Source organism: Camarhynchus parvulus, chromosome 19 (assembly GCF_901933205.1).
Source record: "Camarhynchus parvulus chromosome 19, STF_HiC, whole genome shotgun sequence".
Taxonomy (NCBI): domain Eukaryota; kingdom Metazoa; phylum Chordata; class Aves; order Passeriformes; family Thraupidae; genus Camarhynchus; species Camarhynchus parvulus.
In genome coordinates, this window is record NC_044589.1 from 4,211,026 (window position 1) to 4,238,337 (window position 27,312).

Here is a 27,312-nt window from a genome sequence, read left to right on the forward strand (position 1 = left end):
CACACTTCCAAGGCCATCCATGCCCTGACACTGCTACTTCAAGGGTCCACACTGCTGAAGGGGCTCACCATAGGGTCCCGGCTGCAAGGACCTCCCTTATAGCTGTAGGGTGAGGGTGTTACCAAGGGGTTACAGCAGCCAGGGCTACCCCAGTACCCACAGGTTGGGATGTCAGGCACAGCTTGGCACCTTGGCTTTGGGGCTGCACTTGGTGCCCAGGTGGGTGCAGAGAGCCAGCCCTGCTCCTGTGTGGCATGGGGAGTGCTGCTGGAAGGGCTGGGGAGACCTTTCTCATCTGTTTTGACATTGTGCTGCCAGAAATGTGTCTAAGACAAATGCTACAGTCCCTGGTTATATATGGCACTGGAAACAAGGGTCATGGCTACAGATGAGGCCCTTTTGCTGCTCAGTGTGTGTGGAATCCCATGTGAAATGTCGGAGCACAGTATCCCCTCAAGTAATGCACCAGGTGAAGGTGGACAGACCTGGTGGATGTCTAACAGAGATTTCTGGCATGACCAGGTGAAAGACTGTCCCTACAGGGCTTGGCTTCAAACCCTGTAAGTATTAACAACCCTCAGAAAAATCCTTATCAGTAGCTTTTGTCGATTTTGTGGAATTCAGTGTGAATTCTCACCAGCAGCTGAGAACTCTAATCACTGAAGCATGACAGCTGGCACGTGAGAAGAGGTGTCTGTGGAAGGAGGCAAGCAAACCATAATTTCCAGGAACGGGTGAGTTCTGCTGTTTGGATTGACTATTTCACCTTGCTGACAAACAGAGCTGGGCTGCAGGCAGAGATGCCTTGTGCCTTCCCTTAGCAAAGGCTGGGGCCAAGGTCAACATTCTTTCCTAGGGGTGGTCCCTGACTCCTGGATGCTTTGTGGCAGCTCTGAACAAAAACTTTGTAGTCATACAGTGCCGCTTTCCCTACACTCCCCGCCCTTATCCCATATGTCCTGAGGGGGAGAAACAAGCTCAAGAGGGCTCTGCTGACCTGCTCTCCCTCACTGTGTGGGTGGGCATCACCCCAGCCCGGGTGCTTTCTCAGAGAACATCTCCATTCTCTTGTGGCCAGTGCATCAGGCAGCAGCTGCAACTGTTGGGTCACATCTGTGCAGGGTATTTTGGTAAATCCTCAGCATCAGACTGGAATCTCTTCTTTCTTCCCCCCTGCTTTCAGTCCTCATTTTCGTCCAGTGCTTGGGCAGCACCAGCAGGTCCTCTGCACTGACCTGCTGGCTGACCCTAGGGGCCATGGTCCTGGTAGGTGTTATCACAAACTTTTCTTGGTTTTGTGGAATCCTGTGTGAACCCCAGCAGCTGGCAACCCTTACCACAGACATACAACAGATGAGCAGAGGTACCTGTGGAGGACAAACAGACTATATATTTCCAGGAATGGATGAATACTGCTATTTGATCAGCTGCTTCACCTCACTGATGAGCCCTATAAAACATAGGGGTTGGCCATGCTGCCACCAGACCTACTCAGCTCCCCACTGCACAGGGTCCCAACAGAAACAGCATGGATGAGTGTGGCATGGGATGGGATGGGATGGGATGAATTCTGTGTGCAGCTGGGCATCCCAGCCTTTCTTTCCAAACTCCTAGGTCCCTGTGCTTTGTTTATCCCTCCTCCAGGAGCTCTTGAGTATCTTTAGGTACCAGCAATGCCCACAACCCAACATGTCAGTTCTCCTCCAGAGGATTCACATTGCCAAATTCACTGTGTATCTTCTTTCTCCAGCTGCTCATCACTACAGTCCTCTGTTCTTCACCTCCATGCTGGCCCTGCTATCCTCACTTCTTGCTCTGCACATTGAAAACCTGGAGAGATTGAAAGTAAATTTAGATGAAATTGTTAATATCCGTTCTGATGAGCCTCTTCCTGGTATGTGTTCTCTGTCTTATATCCCTGAACTCTGTTTATTGAAATATCAGGAGCCCTCTCTGTACAGAAAGGGAGATGTGGAAAATAGTCTTGTAGAAATAAAAGAATCCTGATCAAATCTTCCTCTAACTTAATATCTTAAACAAGCATCACCAGATTTGGTAATTCAGCCTTCTTTGTTACTGACAAGGTTTTTTGTGGCAGCTTTTTCTAGAAAGATTGTTTCTCTTCCTTTATGTATTCTCTTCCTGTATATATTTGTATTGTTCATTCACAGCCCTGAAACTTCAGAGAGACTTTGTATAAGTGACTAACCAAAATGCTTTCTGAAGCTTGCACATGGCAAAACAATCCCAAAACTTCATCACACCACTGATGGAGGTCACAATTCTAGAGGCTGTCAGGGAAACAGTCTTACTGAGATGGGTGCTGGGATTTCTCTGAAACAGAGCATTGTTCTCTCATAGCTGTGAGCTCCCTCACACTCTGAAGGTTTCTGGAGCTCTTTATGGATTGAACGAACACATGAATCCTTCATCACTGAAAAGCAGGTTCACAGCAACACCTTCCATTTGTTTGATCTTGATCTGAGAGCACTCATGGTCTGATTTCCCTCTCAATCCTTCTCTCTCTGTACATATTTCTACACATCACTACTACCCTGAGTAACTTGTTCAAGTGGAAAATGTCCCTGCTTATAGCAGGGCGGTTGGGCTAGGTAGTCTTTTAAAGATCCCTTCCAACCTAAACCATTCATTATTCTGTGGTTCTACTCAGATATGCTGCCTGCTCCTTGCTGAGAGGAGCAAATAGGCAGCCGTTAATGGATGCAGCATTCCCATTCCTAGTCTCTGATGCCTTTGAAGTTTTTCCAACCAAAAACTATCACACAGGAAGAAAAATGAGCCAAGTGGCATCATTGAAATGCCCTATAAAAAACTCAGTGCTGGAAATAATATCCTGTGGGGGGTGGATTTACCTCTGTGCTGTGGCACAGGGCTGCTCTTCTCACTCCCTGTTTTCCTGATGCAGATGAAACTGGAGGGATCATCCAGCAGAACCAGGCAGCTGACCCTCAGCAGGCACAGGGTCGCAGCAGTAAGGACCCACACTCCCCAGGGAACAGGGAGGGGTGTAGGGAATGAAGGCACAGTGGTGGTGGGTTGGCAATCAGCCTGGGGATCAGCCAGCCCAGTGCTTCAGCAGGACTCCAAGTACTTCTCCAAACTTGAAGGCCACTGAATGAGGGTGGTGTCAGTTTGGAAATGGGGAAGAAATATCAGACAATGAGGGTGGTGAGGACCTGACACAGGTTGCCCAAGGAGCTGTGACTGCTCCATCCCTGGAAGTGTCCAAGTCCAGGTTGCATGGGGCTTCGAGCAACCTGGTTTAGTGGAAGGTGTCCCTGGCCATGGCAGGGGGGTGGAACAAGATGCGCTTTAAGGTCATTTCCAAGCCAACCCATTCTGGGATTCTGTGATCTCAGAGGACTCTACTGCCATTACTTTGCTACCATTACTCTGCTGCCACAAGCCCACAGAGGATGTCCCTTCTCAGTCCCAGGATGTCCCTGGGACAGCCATCCACAGAGTCTAATGCTAAGGGAATGAGGTTTCCTCCTTCTCAACCCTAGGGATGCAGTAGATGCCAGGGACAGCACACTGGGATGTTGTGCATTGGTCCTCCAATGTTCTCTCATGCCCCAGGTTGGCCCAAGGACTGCATCAAGGTCCCTGCTGGCAGCCCCAGTGGCATCTACATCATCCAACCCACAGGACAGCAAACCATCATGGTCTACTGTGAGATGAACACGGAGAATGGAGGCTGGACTGTCATCCAGAGGAATCACAGAGATACTCCAGTCAGCCGGGATGAGTCCTGAAGCACCTACAAGCATGGCTTTGGGAATGTACACAGCGAGTTCTGGCTGGGCACTGAGTACATCCACCAGATCACCAGGCAGAAGGTCTACCATGTCAGGTTTGTCATCTGGAATGCTTCAAACAACATGAAGTTTGCAGACTACAAACTGTTCAGCCTGGATGATGAGTTCTAGAGCTACCAGCTGAGGCTGGGAGTGCACTTGGGGAGTGGAGGATGCCATGGCCTCCAAGGGCATGACCACCATGCACGACAACATGAAGTTCTCTGCTAAAGATTGGGATCAGGACACGTCTAATGGGAACTGTGCCACCAGCTCTGGGGGTGGGTGGTGGTATTCAGCATGTCACTCTGTGCATCTGAACTTCAAAGGGGCCATGACATGGAGCAACCTGTGCCCAGGGAACTGCAGAGCCTCAGCCATCCTCATCAAACCCACGACCTACTGCTAGTTGCATTTTCATTTCCTTTCTGCCCAACCTGGGGCTAATTCTGGCTCTCCAACGAATTGGAACAAAGCAAAACCAAACTGGGTGTGCCACAGGCTCATTGCAGAGGTTGGTCATATGTAGCTACTGAATAAAATAAGATATTTTCAATTTTTTCTTCCTCCTGTAGATTTTTTCTGCTTCTCAGCTGTGCCTATGTCATGTAGTTCAGAGTCAGACCATTTAAATTACATTAATAATAGAAACAGTCTCTTGGAAACTCAGAAGTTTCCAGATCGCTAGTGCACTTTATACAACATGTGAAATGCTCAACCCAGTAGACTTCTGTGGCTTTGTCAGTTAATTTACATCCTTAGTTTCAGGAAAACTACCTAATTTCTACTGAAGATCTTGCTCAAGATACTAAAGTGCACAGACAACTTCCCACTCTGAACCTCCTGCATGTAAGGCTTAATAGATGTTAATTAGTAAAATAAATTTGTATTCAAAGAACTGTCTGAATTGTGAAAGTCTATTTCAGACCTTTGAAGTTCTCAAAGAGGTTAATGCATTAGAGGGTTTCTATGCTGCAGTTCAGCTTTTCCCTGAGCCAGGGCCATGATGACTTCCCAGAGTCAGTGCTGGTAGAACAGTTGGACTTGATGTAGAGGGCTTTTCCAACTCCCATGATTCTATGATACATCCTCATCTTTGAGAGTAGAACCCTTCAGCAGATGCCACCTTTTCCAGCTTCCAGCCTCCATGGTATTTATGTACTAAAGTTGCCTCCAGTGGCATGTGAGTCCTGGAGTGCCTTTGGCTCAGGGAGATGAGAGCTGTTTCCTAATCAATATAGAGACATGAGCTAGAAAATAAAAATCATCAATAACAAATCCTCTATTACTTTGTCATGCTTGTGTGTGATTTTTTTACACTGTCGTTTTACTGCGTGTCTGCCTTGAAACGTGGGATTTCTCTCCCTGCCTCCTACTGCCTCCTGCTCCTCTGCAGTGAGTCATGAGGTGTGTGACAGGTGGGAGTAGGCATCTGCCAGCTCAAAAAGGAGACTAAACCCAGTGTAGGAGACAACAACTTACATAAAATGTTCTTGGCTATCAAGCTTGGGAATTTCTTGTTGCATTTAGAAATATTTTTGGTTTTTTTCTTGGCCAACTCTCTTGCCTTGAGATACACATGGAGATGTATGATTAAAGGAACTCTCTGCTAATGCCTTCCCCCGCCAGGCTGGACACTCACTATACATGCAGGTGGGGTGAGAGGCAGCTCAGGGGCAGTGCTCCCCACCTGTGTTGGGCTCCCAGCATCACATTGTCTTCCATGACAGGAAAGACAATTCCATTGGATATTCCATCGGATATTCCATCCTCATGGTGAGTCTCCTTAGCAAGATGCAGAAAAGTCTCTTTTGCACCATGTCCCCTCGTTATCTTTAACCAGTGTGACATTTGTCTGGAAGAGATTGTCCCCATCTGCCTTTGTGAGACCCCATCTGCAGAGCTGCCTCCACCTCTGGGGTCCTTAGCACAGGAAAGATGTGAAGCTGTTGAAGCCAGTCCAGAGGTGGCCACTGAGATGCTCCAAGGGCTAGAGCCCCTCTACTGTGGAGAGAGGCTGGGGGTGCTGGGGGTGTCCAGCCTGGGAAAGAGAACTTAGACCCCCTTCCAGTGCCTGAAGGGGCTTCAGGAGAGGAACTTTGGACAAGACCCTGGAGTAACAGGACAAGGGGGAATGGCTTCCCACTGCTAGAGGGCAGGGTTAGATGGAATATTGAGAAGAAATTCTTTCCTGTGAGCATGGTGAGGCCCTGGTACAGGGTGCCCAGAGAAGTTGCCCCTCCCTGGAAGTGTTCCAGGCCAGTTTGGACTGGGCTTGCAGCAACTTGGTCTAGTGGAAGGTGTTCCTGGCCATGGCAGTAAGGTTGGAATGAAATATGTTTAAGTCCTTTCCAACCCAAACCATTCCATGATTTTTTGAGGTGATACCTCACTTTTCCTAGAAGCTCCAAGATTGCTGTGCGTCCTCAGGCCTCTCTTGCTCTCTCCAGGGAGGTTCAGCTTGTCCCACAGTAACAGAGATGGGGTGTAGTGAGCCAGCCTCTCCAGCAGGCTCCACTTTCTGGGCAAACAACCTGGCATGCATCACCATCATGAAACCCAATTAAAATGCAACGTCAGTGTGAAAAGAAGGGATTTGAGAAGTGTAATGTCACCATTACATTTCTGCTGGTCCCCAGAGGGTGCTCTTGCCCAGGGTTTGCCAGGCAGCTTCCTGAGGGAAGGAAGTCTGGCAGACAAGGAGAGTCCAGAAATATTCTACGAGGAGCCTAGCTGCAGGCTGCAATTTTCTTTTCTATGTTCCTTACTCTGTCCTGCCACTGCATAGAGTGTTAAGATCCTGTCAGCACCAGCTATTCACACAGGGAATGTGAGAGAGGCCATCCAAGGAAAAAATCACCAAGAACCTCATTGCATAGATATCGAATCATGGACTCACAGAATGGTTTGGGATCTTAAAGCTCATCTGGTTCCATGTCTCTGCCATGGGCAGGGACACCTCCCACTAGACCGGGCTGCTACAAGCTCTGAGTTCCCATCAGTCAGCTTTGCTTTGGGCACACAAAGAATTTTGATGGTTCCAGTCCTCCATCAGTTTACCCAATTCCTGATTGCACTTTTGGTTTCACAACATACTGAGATGAACATGCCAGCCCTTCCTTTGCCTGGTGCCCCTAGAAACACAGAATCACAGAATAATCAGGGTTCAAAGGGACCTCTGGAGATCCACTGCAACCTCCAGCTCTGAAATGTGCTGAATAACCACCTCCAACCATTCCCTGTTCCTACTGCATCCATGTCTACACTGTCAGTGCCTGTCACCTCATTCACCTTTTTCCTAACAGTCCTGATCCCTTTTCTTGCAAGGATGCCATTCCCACTTCTGACCACCCATTTGCTTCATCTCTGTGACCTTTTCCAGTGTTTCTCCATCTTTTCTGAGCCAGGCACCAGAGCCACACACACTTGTGAGCTTGCTTTATATGGGGGCAAGCCATATTTTCCTTGCAATATCTGCAGCCTTTCTTTCTTTTTAATTACTCATGAACCTTCAGCTGATGTTTTCAGGGAACTGCTTACAGTTACCTTTAGCGTTAATCTAGAGTCCCCCAGTGTACAGTGAGGGATGTGCTTCACTTTACCCTTATCAACATTGACTCTCATTTGCAATGGCATCACACATTTTAGGACCCAAAAAGTCTTTTACAAAATTCCTCAGCTCTGCAACCTACCTGCCCCTGTGTAGGACTCCTGCTCTGCTCCCTGGTTGACTAAGCATCTGTCACTCCCTCCCCCAGGCTGGATGCCCTTTACCTGTGGGATTTCCCTTCTCTGCAGCATGAGATCTGCTGGACCAGGAATGAGGGAGTTGTGATGTTCATAAAAGCCTCACTGATGCACTTCTCTGTTTCCCTCAAACAGATGTTATCTCAGAGGACTGAAGTCTGCCTGGGACTAGTGAACAGATGGCAAATGGTTTTGGTCAAAATCCTGGCAAGTCTCTTTTGCACAGCATGAGTGGAATGATCCAGAAAGTCTCTGTATCTCTGACATGTTTGTTTTGTTGTGCCTTGCCTAATTCTTAGTTTCTGAGGTCACTCACATGCCCATTACTACTTTAAAATATATACATACAGTAGTTTTAAAATTACTTCTGTCTTCAACATCTTGACAGGCAGCTTGGGACAGGCTGAGGTGATTGTAATGGATCACAGCAGGGGAAACAAAGCTGCAGACCCACAGAAATCTGGCTAGAAAATGAAGACATGGTTCTTAAGTGAAGAAATGGTGTGAAAGGGAGGTTTGCACCAACCAGTGCAGAAGCTGTCCAAACCACCTTTTTGTGCATATTCTTCTTCCAGATCTGGAAAATACCCTGGATAGCCGCTGACCCTTCTTGGTCTCACCTGGGTGATATGAAAAGTATTCAGCTCCATCTACAAACTGGATTAGGGTTCCAATGTCTGCAGCCCTCTATTCTGAGTTTATACTGTATCTCCATCAGAGGTACCTAAGCTCTCTGCCTGTGTGCTTTCCAGGCATGTGTGCTCCTTCCAGGCTGTGGGGCTGGGAAAGAAGTTGCCAGAAACTAGAGAGAAAAGAAATGTTTTAAATCTGAAATTATATGTGTTGTGTCCTTCTGTGGCTCAGGTCAGTGAGCAGATGCTTGCAACACAGGTCTGGCTGGGATGGCACACTCCACATCCTGTATTTATCCAAGATCCTCTGTCATGGAGCAGGGGTTGGTGCATCAAGCAATGCCTGTCCACATCTCTCAGGAGACCTCAGAGGTGAAGGCAACCCAGGTGGATTTAGAGTGGATATTAGGAAAAATTTTTTTCTGTGAGGGTGGTGAGGTCCAAGCGCAAGCTGCTCAGAAAAGCTGTGGCTGCCTCACCCCTGGAAGTACTCCGGGCCAGGTTGGACAGGGCTTTGAGCAACTTGTTCTTGTGGAAGGTGTCCCTGATCTAGTGGAAAGGGAGTGGAATGAGATGAGTTTTAAGATCCCTTCCAACACAAATCATTCTTTGATTTGATGATTCTTTGATTTTAAGGACTACATGACAACAAGGTGTGTAAATCCCACCATACCCAAACTCATATCTGTTCTCTCTCACATTTGTTGCTTGTATCCCCTCTCCTGCTGGATCACAGCTTTGAGCAGGCTTTCCTGGGCTGTTTCTTAGCTCAGCACTTGGCTCAGTGCCTTGGCATTGTGCTGAGCTGAGTGTCCGTTGCTATAATTTTACTTGTTTGTGTCCCTTAATCTGTATTTGTTCCCTTGAAAGTGCAGGGAGATCCATTAAAGCAGAGGCACTGGGTAAATACCACCTGCACTTCACTCCACCAGCACCCGGGATCAGTGATTAACTCCAGGTAAACAGAGCCGACTGCCAGCCAACCCTTGGCCACAGCAAGGGGGGACAGGGGACCCACAGTGCTCCTCCCCAGGTGTGTGGGGGATGTAAAAGCTGGGGTTGTCAGGACACTGTTAGAGCAGGATTGTGGCAAGGAGCTGAAGCTCTGGTGCTTGGTGGCCATTGGACATGTCCTGCTGATGGTCTGGCATGGGCGGGATCAGCCACCAGCACTATAAATAGCTCTGGCAGTGAATCTGCCCTGGGGAACCAATCGCTGAACCCTGGAGCAAGGAACAGCCGGTGGTGTGGGCTGGCTGGAGGAGGTGCCTAGGAGGAGGCGTGGTGCCAGTGTTCTGTACTGGGGAGTCCAGCATGTGCTCATTGCCAATGCACTGTCTGTAGGGCTTTAGCTCAACTGGGGCACAGATCACAGTGCTGGGTCAGATCCATAAGGGTTCCCCAGTAGGCAGCAGGAATGGCAGGAACTCAGGTGGGACTGCCGGGACCTTTCCTGGAGTCTCCGGTTGGGCCTTGCCCTGTCTCCGACTCTGACTCTGACTCAGAGGATGCAGCTGTGGGTGGCACAGGACCCAGTGCTGCGACACAGAACTACTCCCAGGTCATCCACAGTGGCCACTTCATGGTGTCGTGCCCGCACAGCGACTCACTGCCCCGGCGACGGCACCAGCGTGCTGAGCCCGAGCTGGCTGATCCCCGGAGTATTGACCCGACCCTCACCCGGCTCTTTGAGTGCATGAGCCTGGAGTACAGGTGAGTCCCAGAGCCCCTGTGTGTGTCTTACAGACCCCCAGCTAGCTGAAGGCAGGAGGCTAGATGAGCCCCATTCCCCAGCCAGGAATTTGTTTCCATCTGACTTCCTCTTCTCCATGGCCTGTGATGTGTCATATGCTCAGAAATTGCCATCCTGGGAAGTTTCAGGGAGAAAGAGCTGATGCTGGGTTGTTGGCTGTGGAGCCAGGTGAGAAGCTTCTCTGTTCCACGTGTAGCTTGACTCTCCTCCATTTTCCCATGAGATCTGGTGTCACTGTGCCCAGCTGTATTTCCTCCATGGCCAGACCTAGCACACTCTGTAGAGCAGCAGTGACCCTGTGGACAGCTAACACTCAGTTCTTTGGCAACCCAGCCCAGAGCAGGAGTCCTGCCTTCTGTCCTTTACTCTGTCCCCATGTCCTGAGGTTATTCCATGACGTGCAGTAGCACTTGGGACTGGATGGCTGCACGGGTTTTGTCCAAGGTCTCCTGAAAGCTTTCCTCCTTCTCTCCTGAAAAATTAGATGGATGCCTGCATTGTTCCCCTGCCACACAAATTGCCAAAGCCCAGTGACAGCTCTTTGGTGACAACAGGACAGACTGCAATGTGCCTTCTATGGCCACGGTCCACGTTCTTGGAGGCAGCTCCCTTCCTTTGCCAAGCCCCAAGGTTTTGAGTTCTCTCCAGCATGGCATCAGTGTGACTTGCTCTGCTGGAGTCAGTGCCAAACTGCGTGTATAGCTCTCCCAAAATGTCCAAATGTGAAAACCTTGATGATGATGTTCTACCATGTGAAAGCAAAACCTCAGCAAAGCAGCCTTGAAGAGGTGTCCATTACCTCATCCAGGATGGCTGAGCTCTCAGATTTGTCTAGGAGTCCTTGAATGCTCAATGAAATAGGGAATGTGGTCACTGCCAGGACATCCTTGGGGATGCTGGGCACAGAGACAGCACTCCAAAGGTACCAGTTCCCACATAGCTGTGTACCTCTGACTCGTCACCATATCCTAGGTGGTGGATGGGATCATCCCAGTTTGCCAGCAGCCAGCAGAGCACAGCTCTGCTCCAAGGGGCTGGGGAAGGCTGTGCTCTCTGGGAGCACAGGGAGCCTCAGCATGGGGTGACCCAGGTAAGGATCATGCTTCCTGGTTGGGCAGGTCACTCTGAGTGGCACAAACAGGGGTCATAGAGACACTGGTGGCCTTGCTGTCTTTTCCTCTTCCAGCCCCATTCTTTCTATATCTGGGCCCTGCAGCTTTGAGGCTGGAGAAACAGATACTGCCACACCAGGGTGCTCAAACTGTAGACTCATGAGGTGCAAGGCAGCTTCAGTGTGCCCCTGGGCTCTGGAGCTCCCAGGCAGAGTGGAAATGGACAGGGTACAAGGGCTTTGACACTTGGAGTACTGTGTGTGGCTGGGGGCTGGCCATTCCGCTACAGTCAGGGTTCCATTGCTCCAGTTCTCTTTACTCCCTGGACTCTCAGTGGCTCATTTCCTTCCTGCAGTGAACATGGCAGTGCAGATGCTGGCTCCTATGTAATGGGACACTCACCTAAGCCTTGTCCAGGGATGGGACAGCCACAGCTTCTCTGGGCAGCCTGTGCTGGGACCTCACCACCCTCACAGGGAAGAATTTCTTCCCAATATCCCATCTAGCCCTGTCCTCTGACACTGTGAAATCATTCCCCCTTGTCCTGTCACTCTAGGCCCTTGATCAAAATCCCTCTCCAGCTCTCTTGGATCCTCTTTAAGCACTGGAGAGGCTCTAAGGTCTCCCCGGGGCCATCTCTTCTCCAGGCTGGACAACCCCAGCTCACTTTGCCTTTCTTTTGCTAATACATTTTTGACACACTTGTAGGCAGCAGCTGGAGAAAGGTATCAGGGTGAGAAAATTGAATTAAGTGTTTCTGATGCATTTCTACATTTAGTGTTGTCTGATTTGATACTTCTCTGCATCACCTGCCATTCCACACCTCCCCTCCCAGCCAGGTTCCCAAAGGCAGCACAGCCTCAGTTGGGGTCACCAGCCCCATATCCCCCAGCCCTCAGGAGAGCACCCACAGTTAAGCTCAGACTAACTTCCTAACCAAGGAGAAACCACTGTAAGCTGTCACCTGGAAGGCACCTGTGGAGTTCCTCATACAACCCTCATGCAGGGCAGGGCTAGATCCAAAGCCAGGTCAGGTTGCTCAGGGCCATCACTTTGACAGATGGAGCCCTACGATGTGACCCCACCACCTACTCAGGGTTGCCCCTCTCCCACAGGGAATTGCTGTCCATGGCTCTAGTTTGGTGTTTACCTGTTCCAATTCTTATGTCTGTTTCCCCTTGGCCTTTCTCAGTGCATGTTTGAGAACTGTCTGTCTCTGTCTCCTCCTTAGGGCAGCTGATGGCAGTAATTCTCTCTTCACCTTCTTTAGGCTGAACAAACCCATCCCTGACAGTCCTTTTCTGTCACATATATTAGTCCCCACGACCTTGATATCCTCCTCCAGGACCACTCCAGTTTGTAAACCTCCTTCTCTTGTCCATTGGACACCATGTCCGGACTTTGCCATAGCAGTGTGGAGCAGAGGGGAAAACTATCCTGTCCCCTCATGAGCTGTGACTGCTGCAGCCACCCATTCTTTGCTGTCTGGGCTCACACAATTTCAAAGGTAACTCACTAAACTTTCCCTAAATATTTTTCAATGGTTACAGCTGGAATTCTTCCCCTCTCCAGCATTCTTCCTCTGCATTTCACAGACATTATAGCAGTCCTGTCTCAACCTAAGCAATCATTCTGGGGATATGACTTACCTTCCTTCCACGGGCAGGACTGTGCATCACCCCTCACTGGTGAAGAAATGCTCTCTCCACATCAAGGTTTGCTTCCCACAGTAATTTGTTTCCTCAGATCCCCCAAAGGGAGGCAACTCCCCTCTCTGAGGTCTTCCTCCTAAGGCTAGGATGAAGCAGTTCCTTTTTACCTGTATTCCAGGACATTTAGAGCAGCTTCCTGTGTAATGATCCTTTCCCACTCATTCTCCTGCAACATCCTGCATTCCTTGAATCCTTCCCCAGAATGGTGTTTCTCCCTACAGCCCACCTGGCTGCATCTCATTACCCAAAAAGCTGAGGGTGGAGCTGAGCTCCTTCAGGAACTGCTGTCATTTTGGCCTTAGCACGAGAAGGCTCATCCTCTCCATCACCACAGTGTGGCCTGCACAGTGTTGTGGCTAGGTTCACACCCCCTCTTGTGCCTTACTGTTGGGAATCACTGACCTGGGGAACATCCTTCTGAAGGAAGGAAAACTGGGGGCACACTGGGAGATGTGAACTGCAGTCACTTGTGGTCTTACCTGGCAACATCTGTCTTGTGCTCCAGAGAGATTTGACAAGCAAGGGACATCAGGCTGGGAAGTTTCTTGGAGTATGCACTCAGCCTCTCTTGTGATTTAAAACAAGGTCTTTGGGGGGCCAGTCCCCTACTAATTCATCCTCTTGTCAGCCTGTGTCTCCCCTGGGAGAAGAGGAACTGCTGCTATTGATTCTTTAATTCACAGTGCCTAAAATGCTCACACAGGGGTAGTGAACATCAGGCAGCAACTCCAGGAATGCACTCACTGGAGCTCATCATTCAACCCGATTTTTTCTTGCAGAAGACCTCCATTCTAAGGGGTCTAATGAGTGGGAAAGGCTCGTGCTTGGGCTAAACGCACCCATGCTGCATTGTGGCTCTGCTGTCATTCGTGGCAGGGAGTTGCACTTCTTTCTTCTGTCATTCCCCAAGATTTCCCTGTTCCCCATTCCCTGAAACTGCTGGATGGGTAAATGAGTCATAGACCAAACAAGGTACTGCTGGATCCATGCCAGTGTTGGACCCAGGCTGAGCCCTGTTGCCACCACACCCTATCCCACAAACACCCTGTAGCCAGTGGCAGGATCTGTGTCCCCCTCCTTCTGATAATGTAGGGCAACAGGACCCCCAACCTGTTTGGGGCACCCTATAACATTCCCAGGTTCAATGTGAAGTTTGCATCCATCTCCGCAGGGGAGATTAATTGCAGGGAAGGGTGGGGTCCTTTTCAAGGCATAGCAGGGAGCAAAGATCAGCCTGTTAAGCCCCAAAACTGAAAGGATCATGAAGGGGGAAAAAAGGCATTTGGTGATAAAGCTCAAAGGCATCTACTGCCTCCAGGCCCCACAGCAACTCCTAGCCATGGCCCACTGGCCTCACACGAGGCCAAGGTGTGTCCCACAGGCTCAGGCTGCTCTTTTCAGCTGGCTGTGAGTGAGGAACATGGCCTTGACCAGTATGATCTGGCCATGTGCCCAGGAATCCTGTCCCTTCCATTGGCTCCTCCACTTGGCACCATCTTGCTGTTTGCCATGCGTGCCTGGGGAAAGTTCAAAATCCTGGTGATAGCAGAGTAGTCAGTGTCAGCCTTAACTCTCTGTAGGCTGGAGTCACAGGTCCTTCTCCAGCCCCTGGGGCCATCTGTCAGGCTGGGTCTCCCTTGGGAGACCATCCCCATCCACTCCTGCACCTGGTCCTAGACACATCCCTGCATCAGCCTCTGGAATTGTAGGGGTCCCCAGTCTTCTCCCTCTCCCAGAGGCAGATTTCAAGGAAGGTCGAAACAGAACACACCAAAATCATTATTTGAGAACATTTAGAGGTTTCACCAGCTTTAATGAACAAGTCAGAGGCTTCATGCACCACTCTTATTCCCAGCACCTCCCTGGGGACATGGCCATGTGGCACCTGGAGGGACTGGAAACAGGGGATACAGCACCCTGACACCAACTCAGCTTCCACCTTTCCTGCTCCAAGCATGTACCAAGGAAAAGTGGGAGTCAAAGCAGCACCAAGATATTTAGGGTACAAACTGTCTGCTGGAGAGGGACATGGCTTCCCAGGCAGGAATGCCATGCAGCCTGCTGCTAGCTCTCAAAGTGACCCCTGGAGCACCTGGCATTGTCCCAAGGCCCACGCTGTGTTGTTGGGAGAGCTGGAGATGTGAAATGGATCCCAAAGTAAGGCAGAGGGACCCTGGCCTCCCACACAGAGTTCCTGGGGCAGCAGGACCCTCAGGACCTTTTTGGTGGCTGCACATGAGGGGCTGTGTTCCTTGGCTGGATGGAAACAAGATGAGGAGTGAAATGAGGCTTCCTGCACTGCAGGTCCTATCGGGGATGCCACCACCACTACTATGATGAGCTGCAGAACAAACACAGCTGCCTCTGGGAACCAGGAAATGGGAATCGGGGAGCTCAGCTCGGGCTGGGGGTGCAGGTTTGCAGGAATTGGTGTGGAGAAGAGGCCAGGGCAGCTCTGACTGGCTGGTATCACTATGTGTCTGTCTTGGAGAACAGGCAAGTGTCCCTTGCCATCCTGAACATCCTCCAGTGTTGTCCTGCCTTCCCAGACCCTCCATAAGGGCTGCCCTTGATTGCCTCAGCTGAAGGTAGCATTTTCAAGCCTTGCCTGGTGTTAAAGGAAGGGTCAGAATTACCTGTCCAAACCCTGTGATGATGCAAGAGGCACTACAGTACATGTTACCACACATCTCACCTGGGCAGGAAACTTACCTTCCTGTCCCCCAGGGCCAGGACATAGTTGGCTTGGTCAGGGGCAGCAGGATCCCACCTCAAATCTGGGGTTCAAATATCAAGGAATCAATGCCTCAGTGGGCTGTGCTTTAATCCAGGGGTTTGAGAAGCCTTCTGTGGGTGTGTGAAGCTCAGGGTTTAGGTTGGTGCTGCTCCCAGGGTGTGCAGGAGCTTGGAATGCTCCAGTGGGTGCTCCCACAGGTGCCTGGCAAGTACTTGCAGCAGAGTCACGTGGCTGTACCTGCTCCTGACCTGCCTCCAGGTTGGTGGCCCCTGTACATCTTTCAAGGTGGTGCCCCTAAGCCTCCCCTTTGCTTGGTGTTTCAGTGGGAAGCTAGTATCTCCGAAGTGGAAGAATTTCAAGGGACTGCGGCTGCTTTGCTGGGATAAAATTCGACTCAACAATGTGATCTGGAGAGCATGGTACATCCAATGTGAGTATGGGTGCCAGACCCCACTCTGTCTGCCAGATGCCAGGCTGTGCCAGTGGGATGGGGCTGGCACTGGAATGACTGTGTACAGGTGCAGAGATAGGGATAGGGCATGGATACAGCCAGCTGTATTCTCCCCTGTGCAGATGTGGAACGGAGGAAAAACCCTGTGTGCAGCTTCATCACCCCTCTGGAGGGCATGGAGGCTGATGAGCACCGAAAACCAGAGGTAGGGCAGCATCCCTTGCAGCTCTCTTGGGCAGAACCAAGGTCTGTATGGCACAGTGGGGATCTGGGGACACGTTGCATTTCATAGATTTGCTGGAAAAGGTGTTTCTGATATGGCACAAGGAAAGCAGCCCTGGCTATGGGGTGCGGGGCCAGAGAGCTCAGCCTTAACCCCCTGTCCTGCCCCCCAGGCTGTTGTGCTGGAGGGCAACTACTGGAAACGCCGCATTGAGGTGGTGATGAGGGAGTACCACAAATGGAGGATCTACTATAAGAAGCGGGTGAGTGGCTCTGCCCATGCTGCTCCCCATCCTGTGGCAGTGCCAGCAGTGGAATGGAATAGTGTGATGGATGGAACACGGCTCCCTGGAGCCATGGCTGACAGAGCAGAACATGACAGGCTTTTGCCAGCATGGGAGGGGGATGCTGGCTGACCCCCTGAACTCTCCCTGCCTGGGGGATGACATAGGCTCTCTTCTCCTTCCAGCTCCGAAAATCCACACGGGAGGGAGGGATCTCCAGTCCAAAGCAGGTGAGTCTGCTGAGAAAGGGTGGGAAGAGGGAGAAAGGGGAGGACAGTTTGGATCCCTGCACTGGGCAGAAGGGCAAAGAAAAGCAGGGCATGATAAGCCCACTGGAATGAGATGCTAAGCATCTGGGATGCTGGATTCACCCTCTGGAAGTAGCCAGGAGTTAAGGTTTGGAGGGAGCAAACACTGCAGGGAGTATGGGAGCTGCCAGGGGAGCAGCCAGGGAGCCAGACATGGACCCCACCCATGAAAGGCGTCCACTCGGCTCCTTTGCTCTACCTCACGTAGGACAACGATGTCTGGAGGCCAACGGAGAAATGGTGCAACCAGCTCTTCTGCAACGTAGTGCCCATGCTGCTTGGGGATGAGGAGGAAGAGTGTGGGAGCAGGCAGCATTTTGATTTGGACACCTTCCTCTCGGACATATCTGACACCCTCTTCACCATGACACAGATGCCCAGCACCCACCAGGCACTCCCCGAAGATGGTAGGTGCTGCAGACCATGCTTCAGCAGGATGTGGAGGAGGAATCCAGATGTTGTGTCTTGGCTTAGCCCCTGAGAGCTGCCAGCCATGTCCTTTTGGGCAGGCAGGGTCCCCAGGCATCTGCCCTGATGGGACAGGGGGAAGGGATGTTCCTGTTCTTCCCAAACAGGAGCCACCAGGGGAGAGGATGCTTGAGGAGTGTTTGGGCAGGGTGGGATCATCCCCTTCTCCTGTGGTTCCCTATGCACCAGCATGCTGAGGGCTGAGCTCCCCAGGGACCACCAGCACCATGAAGGACTTTGCCCCAGCCCCCAGGGCAGGTCCTGCTTCCATGGCCACTCTTTCCTGTCCCTACCTGGCCATGTCTCTCGGGCATCTGCAGCTCCAGCCAGCTCTTGTGCCAAGAATCAGCCTTTCACTGGCATTCCTGGGAACTGGATGAGACCCTAGAGGGGCTGATGGACAGTGGTGAGATGGGATGGGATGGCCCTGGCTCTCCTCAGGGTATGCACTCACATCCCTGCCCAGGGCAGAGTGCAGTAATACAGGGTGATTCTGGGGTGACACAGAGGTGTGGAAGCCAGGTAGATATCAGGGCAGTGGTGGGAGCAGCCCTCAGGGTGGGTCTCGGGGATGCAGTATCTGGGCTTTGATGTTTCAGCTCTGCCCTCTTCCAGCGTATATTGGGAATGCTGACATGATACAGCCGGATTTGGCACCCCTGCAGCCCAGCCTGGATGACATGGACATATCAGGTAAGAGGCAGCCTGGATGCAGTACCACATCCCACCCAGTCCTGCACACCGTGACTGCCTAAAATGGAGGGACACAGGTTTGGCCTGGCAGTAGTGGGAATTGCTGAGACAGGCAGAAAGCACTGGACATCTAATGGCATGGGAAAAGCAGCATGGATGGGCAGGGGCTGAAGGCAGAGCCTTGTTGTGCCTGCCTGCCCCTGGAAAGAGGCACAGAAGGTCAGGAAGGGCTTGGCCATGAGGTGTGGGAGGAGATTTCTACAAAAAGAGGTTATTTCCAGGAGTGTTAAAGGCCCTCATTTTGGCTGGAAATAGAGGAAGGACAATTGTCCCCCAGAGGAAGAGGAAACCTCTAGAGAGTAGGTTCTGCTGAGTCCCCTCCTCATCCCACTGCCCAGCCAGCCTGGGTGGTTGGCTTGGAGCTAGGACCCTGCACAGGGCTGTGCTACATCCCCTGGGGACAAGTCACTGTCCCTGCCAGGCTGACCAAAGACAAGTCTGGCCCTGGTTTCCAGCTGTGGGAACACCACCAAGTGGGCAGTGGCAAACTGCCCCATGCTGCCATGCAGGCTCTGAGCTGTGAATATCCATGCAGTCAGTTGGGACATGTCCTGGTCGCTGCAGTGGCCCCAAATGCCAGGGCAAGGCACTGTTGGGGACCAGCTTTGCCCTCTAACATGTCAGAGCTGGTAGCGTATGCACATTGTGCAGGGTGGGAGCCTGCTGGCTACCCAGCTACAGCTAGTGGCCTTGGGCAGCACCAGCATCTCCAGACCCCTGTGTGAGCAGCCTGGAGCTCCATGGCCCGTCTCCACTTCCTGGAGGAGGAAATAAAAAGGGTACTTGCACCATATGACTGTGTGGTGTTGCAAGACCAGATGCTGGCAGGGAGCAGGCTAGGCACTCCATGTGTCAGGGCAGGTGGTGGCATGGGTGCCCTTGGGATGGATACTCTTGGAATGGATGAGGTGGGAAGACTCCTGCCACCACCCTCTCAAACTCATTTCAACCAGACATCCCATCAGAGTCAGGCATGCTGGGAAGAGGGTCTGTTGCCATGGCTGGTGCTTCACCTTCTGCCCCTGGTGCCCCAAGTGGTCATCAGTTCCTAGAAGGTGTGACATCTCCAAGTGGGTTAAATTGACACTTGGTAAGTGTTCCTTATCCTGATAGGTCCTGTATGGTGTCGCAGCAGCAGCTCCAGCACCTCTCTGAGGGCCCAGCATGGTGTCAAGCTCAACAGGAGATGGCAGGAGCATGGTGGTTCCTTTCTGAACCAATATATCAGTTAGGTTAGCTTTTTTCTGGGGAAAAGGCCTTTGCTTTAGGGTGCTTCTTGGCAATGGGATTGGTCTTACTGCAGACCACAACATTACAGGGAAACATCCCTTCCTGCTCTGACCATGTCCAGTGCCTCAGCCCAGGGACACTGCTGGGGCTGAGGAGGGTCCCCAGTCTAGCTGTGGCTCCTGGTCTGCCAGGCTTAGTGTGTCCTGGGACAGAGCAGCATCCCCTGGGGTGCTTGGAGATCTTTTGATGGGAGTTTTGTCCTGGATGGAGCAGCTCCCTGGGTGATAAGGTGTTACATCTGAGCGCTGTGTATGCCATGCACCCCTGGGACCGTGGGGAGAGTGGGGAGAGGAGGTTGGGGTGCTGGGTGCCAGCCAACCCAATTATGTCCCAAAACGTCACTTTTTCAGCAGGGCAGGCAGCTTTGGAGCAAGGATCACCCAGCAGCCTCGTGCAGAGCTACACAGGGCAGGCATGTGGGGTAGGCACCATGGGGTTACAGGGCTGTCATTGTGTGGGGTGGTGTGGCAGAGCTCGGTGCCTGTCAGTCAGTGCCTGCAAACCAATCCCCAAATGAGGAAGCATCTTGTGTCTGCGGCGGGTCCTGGAGTGCGGTGTGAGGCAGATGGACAAGTCCTGATGGCAGAGGCGAGGGAGCAGTCCAGCCCTGTGCCCTGCTGGCACTGTGCTTCAGGTAGGATTGGTGCTGGGCACTGGGGCTGGGCTGTCTGTTCCATGGGGTGGCAATGCCCTGCTGCACTGCAGGGCTCTCCCCAAAGCCTGGGACAAGTGCTGAAGGGTCTTTGGGTTGGCAGGCCCAATCACATTGGAGAGCATTCCCAGGTTTGAGCAGGATACCAAAGGTGTGGTTTGCTGACCATGCAGGCTCTTCTCCCTTGAGCAGGCTGTGCCCTGGCCATGCCACACTGCCTCAAGTGTAACAGGGTGATACAACAGTGAGGAGGAGCATGGGCAAGAGCTATGAGTTGAGGAAGGGGCAGGAGAAAGGGAGGACAAGGCTCCCAGGGACAGCCAGGCATCTTCCATCCCTGTAGCACAGTGAGAGACACAAGAGGGTCTGACAGGCATGGTGAGAGGCACAATAGGATCTGCAGGCTGGGCATCACAAATTCCTATAAATACCTGCAGAGCTTCAGCGCTGGTGGCAGGGACATCCTGGTGTGAACATGGCTGAGATGTGGGCAATGTGGGGCTGGACTGCATCCCCGGAAGGCCAAGTTCCTGCCTGGCAGCACTGCGGCACACACAAAGTGCTGGCCTTTGGAGGGGCAGGGATGGCCCTGACATGCTGTCAGGGATTCACCATGGCTGTTGCAGGGGATAAGGGGCACTCTGAGAGCTGACTGGGACATCTCAGCAGTGGCTCTGTCCTGTCTCACATCAGTGTTCCACTCAGATGGTGGCGCATGGCGTGCTGGAGACATCACCATGCCCAGTCTCCTGCCATCCCACAGTGCTGGCATGTTTGCTCCTCTGGTGTAGATTCAGCAGGGTCTTAGGCCTTTGTGGGTCTCAGCCAGGGCAACCCAGCTGCTGGAGCCTGGACCACAGCTCTGAGCATGGCTGTGTACACCAAGTGGGCAGAAATAGCAGCAGGGCCTGGAGCTGGGACTGCCAGTGCTAGCCAAGGGCTGGAGAGCATAGCTGGGTGCTTCCCAGAGGAGGTGCAAGTGCCTGTCCCCAGTGGCTGCTCAGGCACTGCGCCTGTGCCGGGGGGCTGCTGGGCAGCAAACCTAGTGAACCCTCCTACTCCACCCTACAGGGAAGCATCCAGCAGTGTCCCACAGTCATCCTCTCCATGATAAACCCTCCCTGTGGTGATGCCAGAGCCAGCATTGACACAGGCACTGAGCCAAGGCATTCATGGGGCTGATGGGCCCAGGGAGACAGCTGCCGAAAGTGTGGGGCCCACCCTTTGTGCTGTGGTGTCTGGGCCTGCGGAAGGACCAGGGCTGTGGATAGGAGAGAGGAAGGGAGCGGGAGTTGCGGCAGGGTCACGCGGCTTGGCTTCAGGAAGGCGATGGGATGTGGTTAGCCACAGGGTGCACGCACAGCAGCACTGGAGTGGGCAGCACAGAACTTGTTGGCCATGGGTGAAGATGTGCTGGAGCTGCCCTGGCCCCAAAAAGTGCAGAGTGCCAGTAGCAGGGTATGGTTGCACCCGTCATGCCCCAGGGCATCCCCATCCTCTCCGGCCAGGTCCATTTATGCCAGTCACTGTGTCTCTACTTGGCTCTGCAGAAATCTTCAACAGCCACCGGCCACCCCCATCTCAGACACAACCGGGCTACCAGGATCCATCCTGCTTCTCGCCCATGGCTGAACCCCTGTTCAGCAGTGGGGGGCCCCTGATGGGTGCTCGGGGTCTGCCTGTGAGCCCCGAGGCCCCACTCCTACCTGGCACCCTCCTCCAGGTGAGTGAAATCCCAGCCTGCAGTCTTTGGCTTACTGGTGGTGTACCAGTCACCCACCCTGACCCTGTCATGTCTTCTGCAGCCCAGTGGTGCCTCCCAGCTCAGCCTCCACAGCGCCTTCCTGGGCTCTGAGCTGCCCCTGGCCCCCCTGCCCCCCGAACCCCCCGACGTGGCACCCAGCAGCCTCAGCCCCCAGCTCCGACACAAGCCCACACTGCAGTACGACTTCCCTGGCAAGTGCCTCAGCCTGGAGCCACCAGCACCCCACTATGTCCCCCCCATCCCATCCTCCCGGGCACCACTGCTGAGCCTGGAACCCCCCTTCTCCCCCACCTCAGCCCCCCGCTCTAAGTTCCCCTACAGCAGTTCACCTGACCCCTCGCTTGCCACCCACCCTGCTTCCCCTCTCTCGAGCCCTTGCTTTGCCGCCTACGTCCCAGGGCTGGGCTATGCCACAGGCATGGGGCCCCAGGGGTACTCCAGCCCTGCTGTCTCCCAGCTCCTGCCCCCTGCCCTGCTGGGCAACCCCAGGTTTACTCCTGCCAAGGGGCCACCCCAGGGTGAGGGTGGGCGGCCCAAAGTGAAGCCCAGTGGCACCAAGGCAAGGAGGCTGCCAGGACACCCCCTGTCCCACCTGCCTGAGCCCAACCCCTGCCCGAGCCAGCTCCTGACCACAGGTAACAGGGTTGGGGGGCTGTGGGGGGACACAGGAGTGAGGCAGAGGGCATGCTGTTGTGGGGATCAGAGTGGGGACCCCATTTCTCCCTGGGGTTGGGACACAGGGAATACTGGGCAGGGCACAAGGCAGTCCCCATAGTGGGGTAGTTCCAAACCCAGAGGTGAAACCATGCCTGTGGGATCAGCCCTGGCTTCAGTGGCCTCAGAGGGAAATGCGGCCCAGCCCCAGGACTTGGCAACAGGCACTGCTAGGAAGTTCCTAGCAGTTCCTAGAGTCCCTAGAGTCCCTAGTCTGGTCTTTATGGCCCTGTTGGCACAACAGGCTGGGGGGGTCACTGCTGTCCTGCCTGATATGCTGCCTGTGGGTGTGATGGGATCGTCCCTTGGGCACAGTTATGGCCCTCTGCTTGCTTGAGGAGTGGCTGGAGCTCCCTGCCTGCCCGAAGCTCTGAGAACTCTCCTGTGAGGAGAACAGACTCCTTCTCCAGAGGTGCATCCCTATTCTCTGGGGCAATCCAGCAGGGAAGGGGCTGCAGCAGTTCTGGTGCAGGGAGGGGCTAGCTATCTCCTGGGGCAGGGAAGGTCACCCCAGCCCCAAGAGCCCCACACAGCAATGCCCATCTGCTTCGTGCCCCCTCAGCCAAGCAGGACCTGGTGCTGGATATCCCTTGCCCGATAGGTGTAGGACTCATGCCCATGACCCCTGTCTCCGAGGTAAGCACTCAACAACCCCCCAGGTTGGGAATTGCCTTCTCCTGACTGCTGGGGAAGGGATGGAGATGGATTCTGGGGGTCACATTTTGGTGTGGGCTGGACAGAAATGGAGGGAAGGAGGGGGCACATGGCTGGGTGGCTGGGGATGGCAGGAGTTGCCTGAGATTCTTCTGTAAAACAACCAAGGCAGAGGTAAGAGACATCCCACTTGCAGGGCCCCTTTTCTGGGGCATTGTGGCTGCCCCTGCAGATAGTGGCAGGGGCTGCACATCCTAGTGCAACCTGGTGTGCATGAGGTGCTGATCCCTCAACTCCCCTTCCTCTGTCTTCTCCCAGCAGCAGAGCACTGTCTCCAAAGTCCCTGCCACCTTCCTATCCAGAATGGCCCAGATGAGCCCAGGACTGGCTCCTGGCTCCAGCCCTTCTCAAGTGTTGCTGCACACAGTGGGCACACAGCTGGGCCCCCTGCAAGTTCCCAAGGCAGAGCAGCTGTCCCCCACCTCAGCTTCTGGTGAGTCTGGAGCACCCCAAGGAGCTCCACAGGGCACTGGGGCTCCTGCAGAGAGCTCAGACCAAGCACTGTGGGAATTTTCATTTTGGCTGCAATCCTGGCTATTTCTATTTAATCTGCTGAGCATGGATGTTTCCTTCTGTACCCCTTCACCTGCTTCTTTCTCCAGCAGCAAAAGCAGAAATAGGGAAAGACAAAAATGGAGCAAAATGTTGGACTGTGGTTTTGAAACCCCGGAGCTTGGTTTTGGAGCAAGAATCATCCGCTTTCACCCACAGTAACGAGTGCGGCTGGTGGAAACCAGGCTCTGGTGTTGTTCTTAGTTCAGTTTGGTGCTGCTCATCACAACCTTGCTGCCCTTGCACCTCTTTCCATGCAATTTCTACCCCAAGAAACGCTGGGAATTTAAAACCTCAAATCCCAGATGTTCCCATTTCTGAACAGCTGTAAAATGAGAGGGACTTGGGATAATGTGTGCTTGGAGGCTGAAGGGGAGCATCCCCATCAGCTGAGTGGGGTGGCTTGTCCTGAGGTGGGGGCAGCACTGTGGGATGCCCCTCTCTGCCCACCCCAGGTGCTGAGATGTCACCTTGTCATGAGTGCTGTTGCTATCCCTGTCTTCACAGCAGCACCTTCCCTTTTTCAGGCAGTGACTGGCCCAAGCCCAGCCAGGCTTCCCCAGGACCCACTGCAAGGCAGGGCACTAGCATCTCCATGCACCAGCCCATGTCCCGTCCGGGAAGGCCTGAGTCCACCAAGGTATGGCAGAAGCTGCCAATTTCATATGCACCCCCTTTTCCTCCTCCCCCCAAGACACCATCCACCCTCACTTAGCTTTGGGCCAGCCTGCTCCCAGTGGGGCTGGTGGCCCATGGCTGTCCCTGCTGTGGGGAGGTGCCTGATGGCGCTGACCTGCAGCTGGAGAGCCGCCGCATCACACACATCTCCGCTGAGCAGAAGAGACGCTTCAACATCAAGCTTGGCTTCACCACACTGCACAGCTTGGTGAGCACACTGAGTGCTCAGCCCAGCATCAAGGTGAGAACCCAGGGCCAGCCCTGGGCATGGAGGGACACGGCACATCACCCAGAGACACTGCATCCCTGCTGTGACCCACAGCACAGAGCTCCTCTCCTGCACCCCAGCCTGTGGTGCAGGAGGCTGGAGCACACAGCAGGCACACAGTGCAGCTGTGTGAGGGTGGTCTGGGCCCCCTTCCCCTCTCACCCCACACCCCCCCAGGTCAGCAAGGCCACCACCCTGCAGAAGACAGCCGAGTATATCTGCAAGCTGCAGCAGGAGCGTGCAGCTCTGCAGGATGAGGCACAGCGTCTGCGGGAGCAGATCGAGGAGCTCAATGGCTCCATCAAGTAAGGGGGGCGTGGCTGGAGGAGATGGGGGAGCACTGCCTGCTTTGGGGTAGCCAGGCAGGGCAAGCAGCAGGATATGGCAGGATAGCAGCACGACATGGCAGGTCTCCCTGGAGCATCTCCCAGCTGACTGTCCCTCCTCAAACCCTCTCTGTGGGAGGGCTGATGCTCAAGAGGCAGGACAGAGGCAGGGCCAGGTCCCACACCTGCCCTGGGAGGGGGACATTGGCTGGTAACTCCTGCTGAGCTTCCATAGCTCCCAGCCTCCCGAACATGGCCCCACAATACTGGTTGTGTCCCACAGCCTGTGCCAGGAGCAGCTACCGGCCACAGGGGTGCCCATCACACGGCAACGCTTTGACCACATGCGCAGAATGTTTGATGAGTATGTTCGCTCCTCCACACTGCAGAACTGGAAGTTCTGGATCGTATCCTTCGGGGCCAGTGCCTGCTGCTCCATCTCACCCTCCACTGGAGGCACCAGGTGCTCTGGTTCATCTGCTGCGACTGGGTCTTTGGAGTCCCTCAAGCTCAGGAGGCTTTGGGGATCACAGGGAGATGATTTCCAGCCAAAGTCGCATGGTGGGAACATGCTGATATTCTGTGGTTAGGAGGGATATTCTGCTCCAAGGGATCAAAAACAGTTGGTAAATGGTCCTCAGGGAGAAGGGAAGTGGAGCTAAGCTTATGGAGGGAATTGCTCCTGATGACATGGGAACTAGCTCTGAGAGGCAGCAGCCATGGATTAGGAAAGGTCCAGACACAAAGCTGTGGACATGATGGCTTGGTCTTTGTGGTTGCATGCCATACCCTGGAAGCACAGGGATGGAGAGGATCAAGGGCCAAGGAACCTGTGGGCAAAGAGCTGGATCTGTTCCTCTCTGAGCACGATTTAGACACACTGGGACTCACTGGCAGAGCCTTTATGTATGTGAAATCCCAAGTGGCAGAGTGATGAAAGGCACTGCTGCCCATCGTCCCATCCAGCACAGGGCATCTGGACCAGGCAGAGATGACTTCTGATGCAGGGCTGAAGAGCTCCTTCCTCAGGACACGGAGTATTGTAAAGCCAACATGGGCTCTAGGATATGCTTGTGGTAGAGGTATCTCTGTGGATTATTGCCTGCACAAAATCTGCAGGCTGGTCCCTGCAGGCTGGAAGCAATAGGGGAGCTTATGGGACACACTGATGTCCTGCCTTGCCCCTGAGCACTTTGCTAGTTTGTTCCCTGACCTGCTCTGGAGGACTTGTCTTCTGTCTCAGCAACCTTTTCTGATAGCCCTGGCCATGACAGGGGTTTTGCATCTCTCCCACTGCCTACCCAGGTGACACTTATGCCATCACCCTAGCAGTTTGGCCTAGTGCCAGGTGTGGTGCTGTGCTGGGAAGGCAGTCAGCAGGTCTGTTCCATGGCCTGTCCTGCTGTCCCAGCAGTTCTGCTCCATGTCCAGACAAGAAAGTCTGTCCTGCCATAGGAGGGTGATGCCCTCACCTGGGAGGAGTGAGACCCTTGTCAAAGAAAAGCTGGTCCTTAACCCCTCTGATCCCACCAGTTCAGTATCATCATCCGGCCCCTCTTCGAGTCTTTCAATGGCATGGTGTCCACAGCCAGCATGGAGAGCCTCACCCAAACATCCCTCTCTTGGCTGGACCAGCACTGCTCCCTCCCAGCGCTTCGGCCAAGTAGGTGGCCCTGTGCCTGGCAGTGGCACCCTGAGCAAGTTGGGTTGGCATGGACTTCTCAGTCTATGAAAGGCATCCTCGAAAGGCAGAGGGGAAAAGGACAGGGGTGTCCTGGGGGATGGCAGGGCTGATCTGTGGGATGTCCTGCTCAGTGATTTCCCGTGCTCCTGTCACACCCACGCCCCAGCTGAGCCGGAAGTTTCCCAACCCCATGTCCTAGTAGGGCAGGCTCAGCCCTCCCCAAAGCCCTTCAGCCCTCCCCAAACCCACCCTCAGGGAGGGTTTCCTTCCACCGCGTCAGCTGGGGCTGTGGAAGCGACCATTCCTACCATTCCGGGGGCTGGAACAGGGCCGGGCAGCGCCGTCTTCCCCAGGACGGGTCACGCCTTGCAGCCCCCTGTCCCCTATCCCCGCAGCCGTCTTGAGCTCCCTGCGGCAGCTGAGCATCTCCACCTCCATCCTCAGCGACCCGGCCCGTGTCCCCGAGCAGGCGGCGCGGGCAGTGGCGGCGCTGGGACGCCCCGGCGGCGCGGGGACGCCCTCCATCTGACTGTTCCAGGGGCTCCGGGGTGTCCCACGGGCACCGGGGTGGGGAGCCGGGACTGCACGAGGGCTGTCCCGCCCTGTCCTTCTGCAATAAAGGACTTGCTGTGCCACGGACTCCGCGTGGTTCTTCAGCCCCGGCGCCGCTTT

General features: G+C 53.7%; 1 protein-coding gene and 1 pseudogene across 1 annotated transcript; both read left to right on the forward strand.

Moving 5' to 3' along the window:
• Nucleotides 1-3,581: 3,581 nt before the first annotated feature.
• On the forward strand, nt 3,582-4,227 carry LOC115911767 (annotated as a pseudogene).
• Nucleotides 4,228-9,614: 5,387 nt separating this feature from the next.
• MLXIPL (MLX interacting protein like) lies at nt 9,615-27,267 on the forward strand. The gene is made up of 17 exons (XM_030962729.1): nt 9,615-9,910; nt 15,835-15,941; nt 16,085-16,167; nt 16,358-16,447; nt 16,654-16,698; nt 16,985-17,183; nt 17,860-17,937; nt 21,448-21,662; nt 21,745-22,339; nt 22,981-23,054; nt 23,391-23,565; nt 24,212-24,324; nt 24,484-24,603; nt 24,808-24,935; nt 25,240-25,363; nt 26,490-26,619; nt 27,036-27,267. The coding sequence occupies exons 1-17, from the start codon at nt 9,615-9,617 to the stop codon at nt 27,167-27,169; spliced, it is 2,706 nt and encodes a 901-aa protein (XP_030818589.1). The 3' UTR covers nt 27,170-27,267.
• The last annotated feature ends 45 nt before the right edge of the window (nt 27,268-27,312 follow it).

Bases quoted from the DNA above. Each gene is read 5' to 3' on its own strand.
- MLXIPL (XM_030962729.1), top strand. From the start codon at position 9,615: ATGGCAGGAACTCAGGTGGGACTGCCGGGACCTTTCCTGGAGTCTCCG. The intron at 23,055-23,390 runs GTAAGCACTCAA...GTCTTCTCCCAG, and splicing joins CCATGACCCCTGTCTCCGAG to CAGCAGAGCACTGTCTCCAA. The intron at 23,566-24,211 runs GTGAGTCTGGAG...TCCCTTTTTCAG, and splicing joins GTCCCCCACCTCAGCTTCTG to GCAGTGACTGGCCCAAGCCC.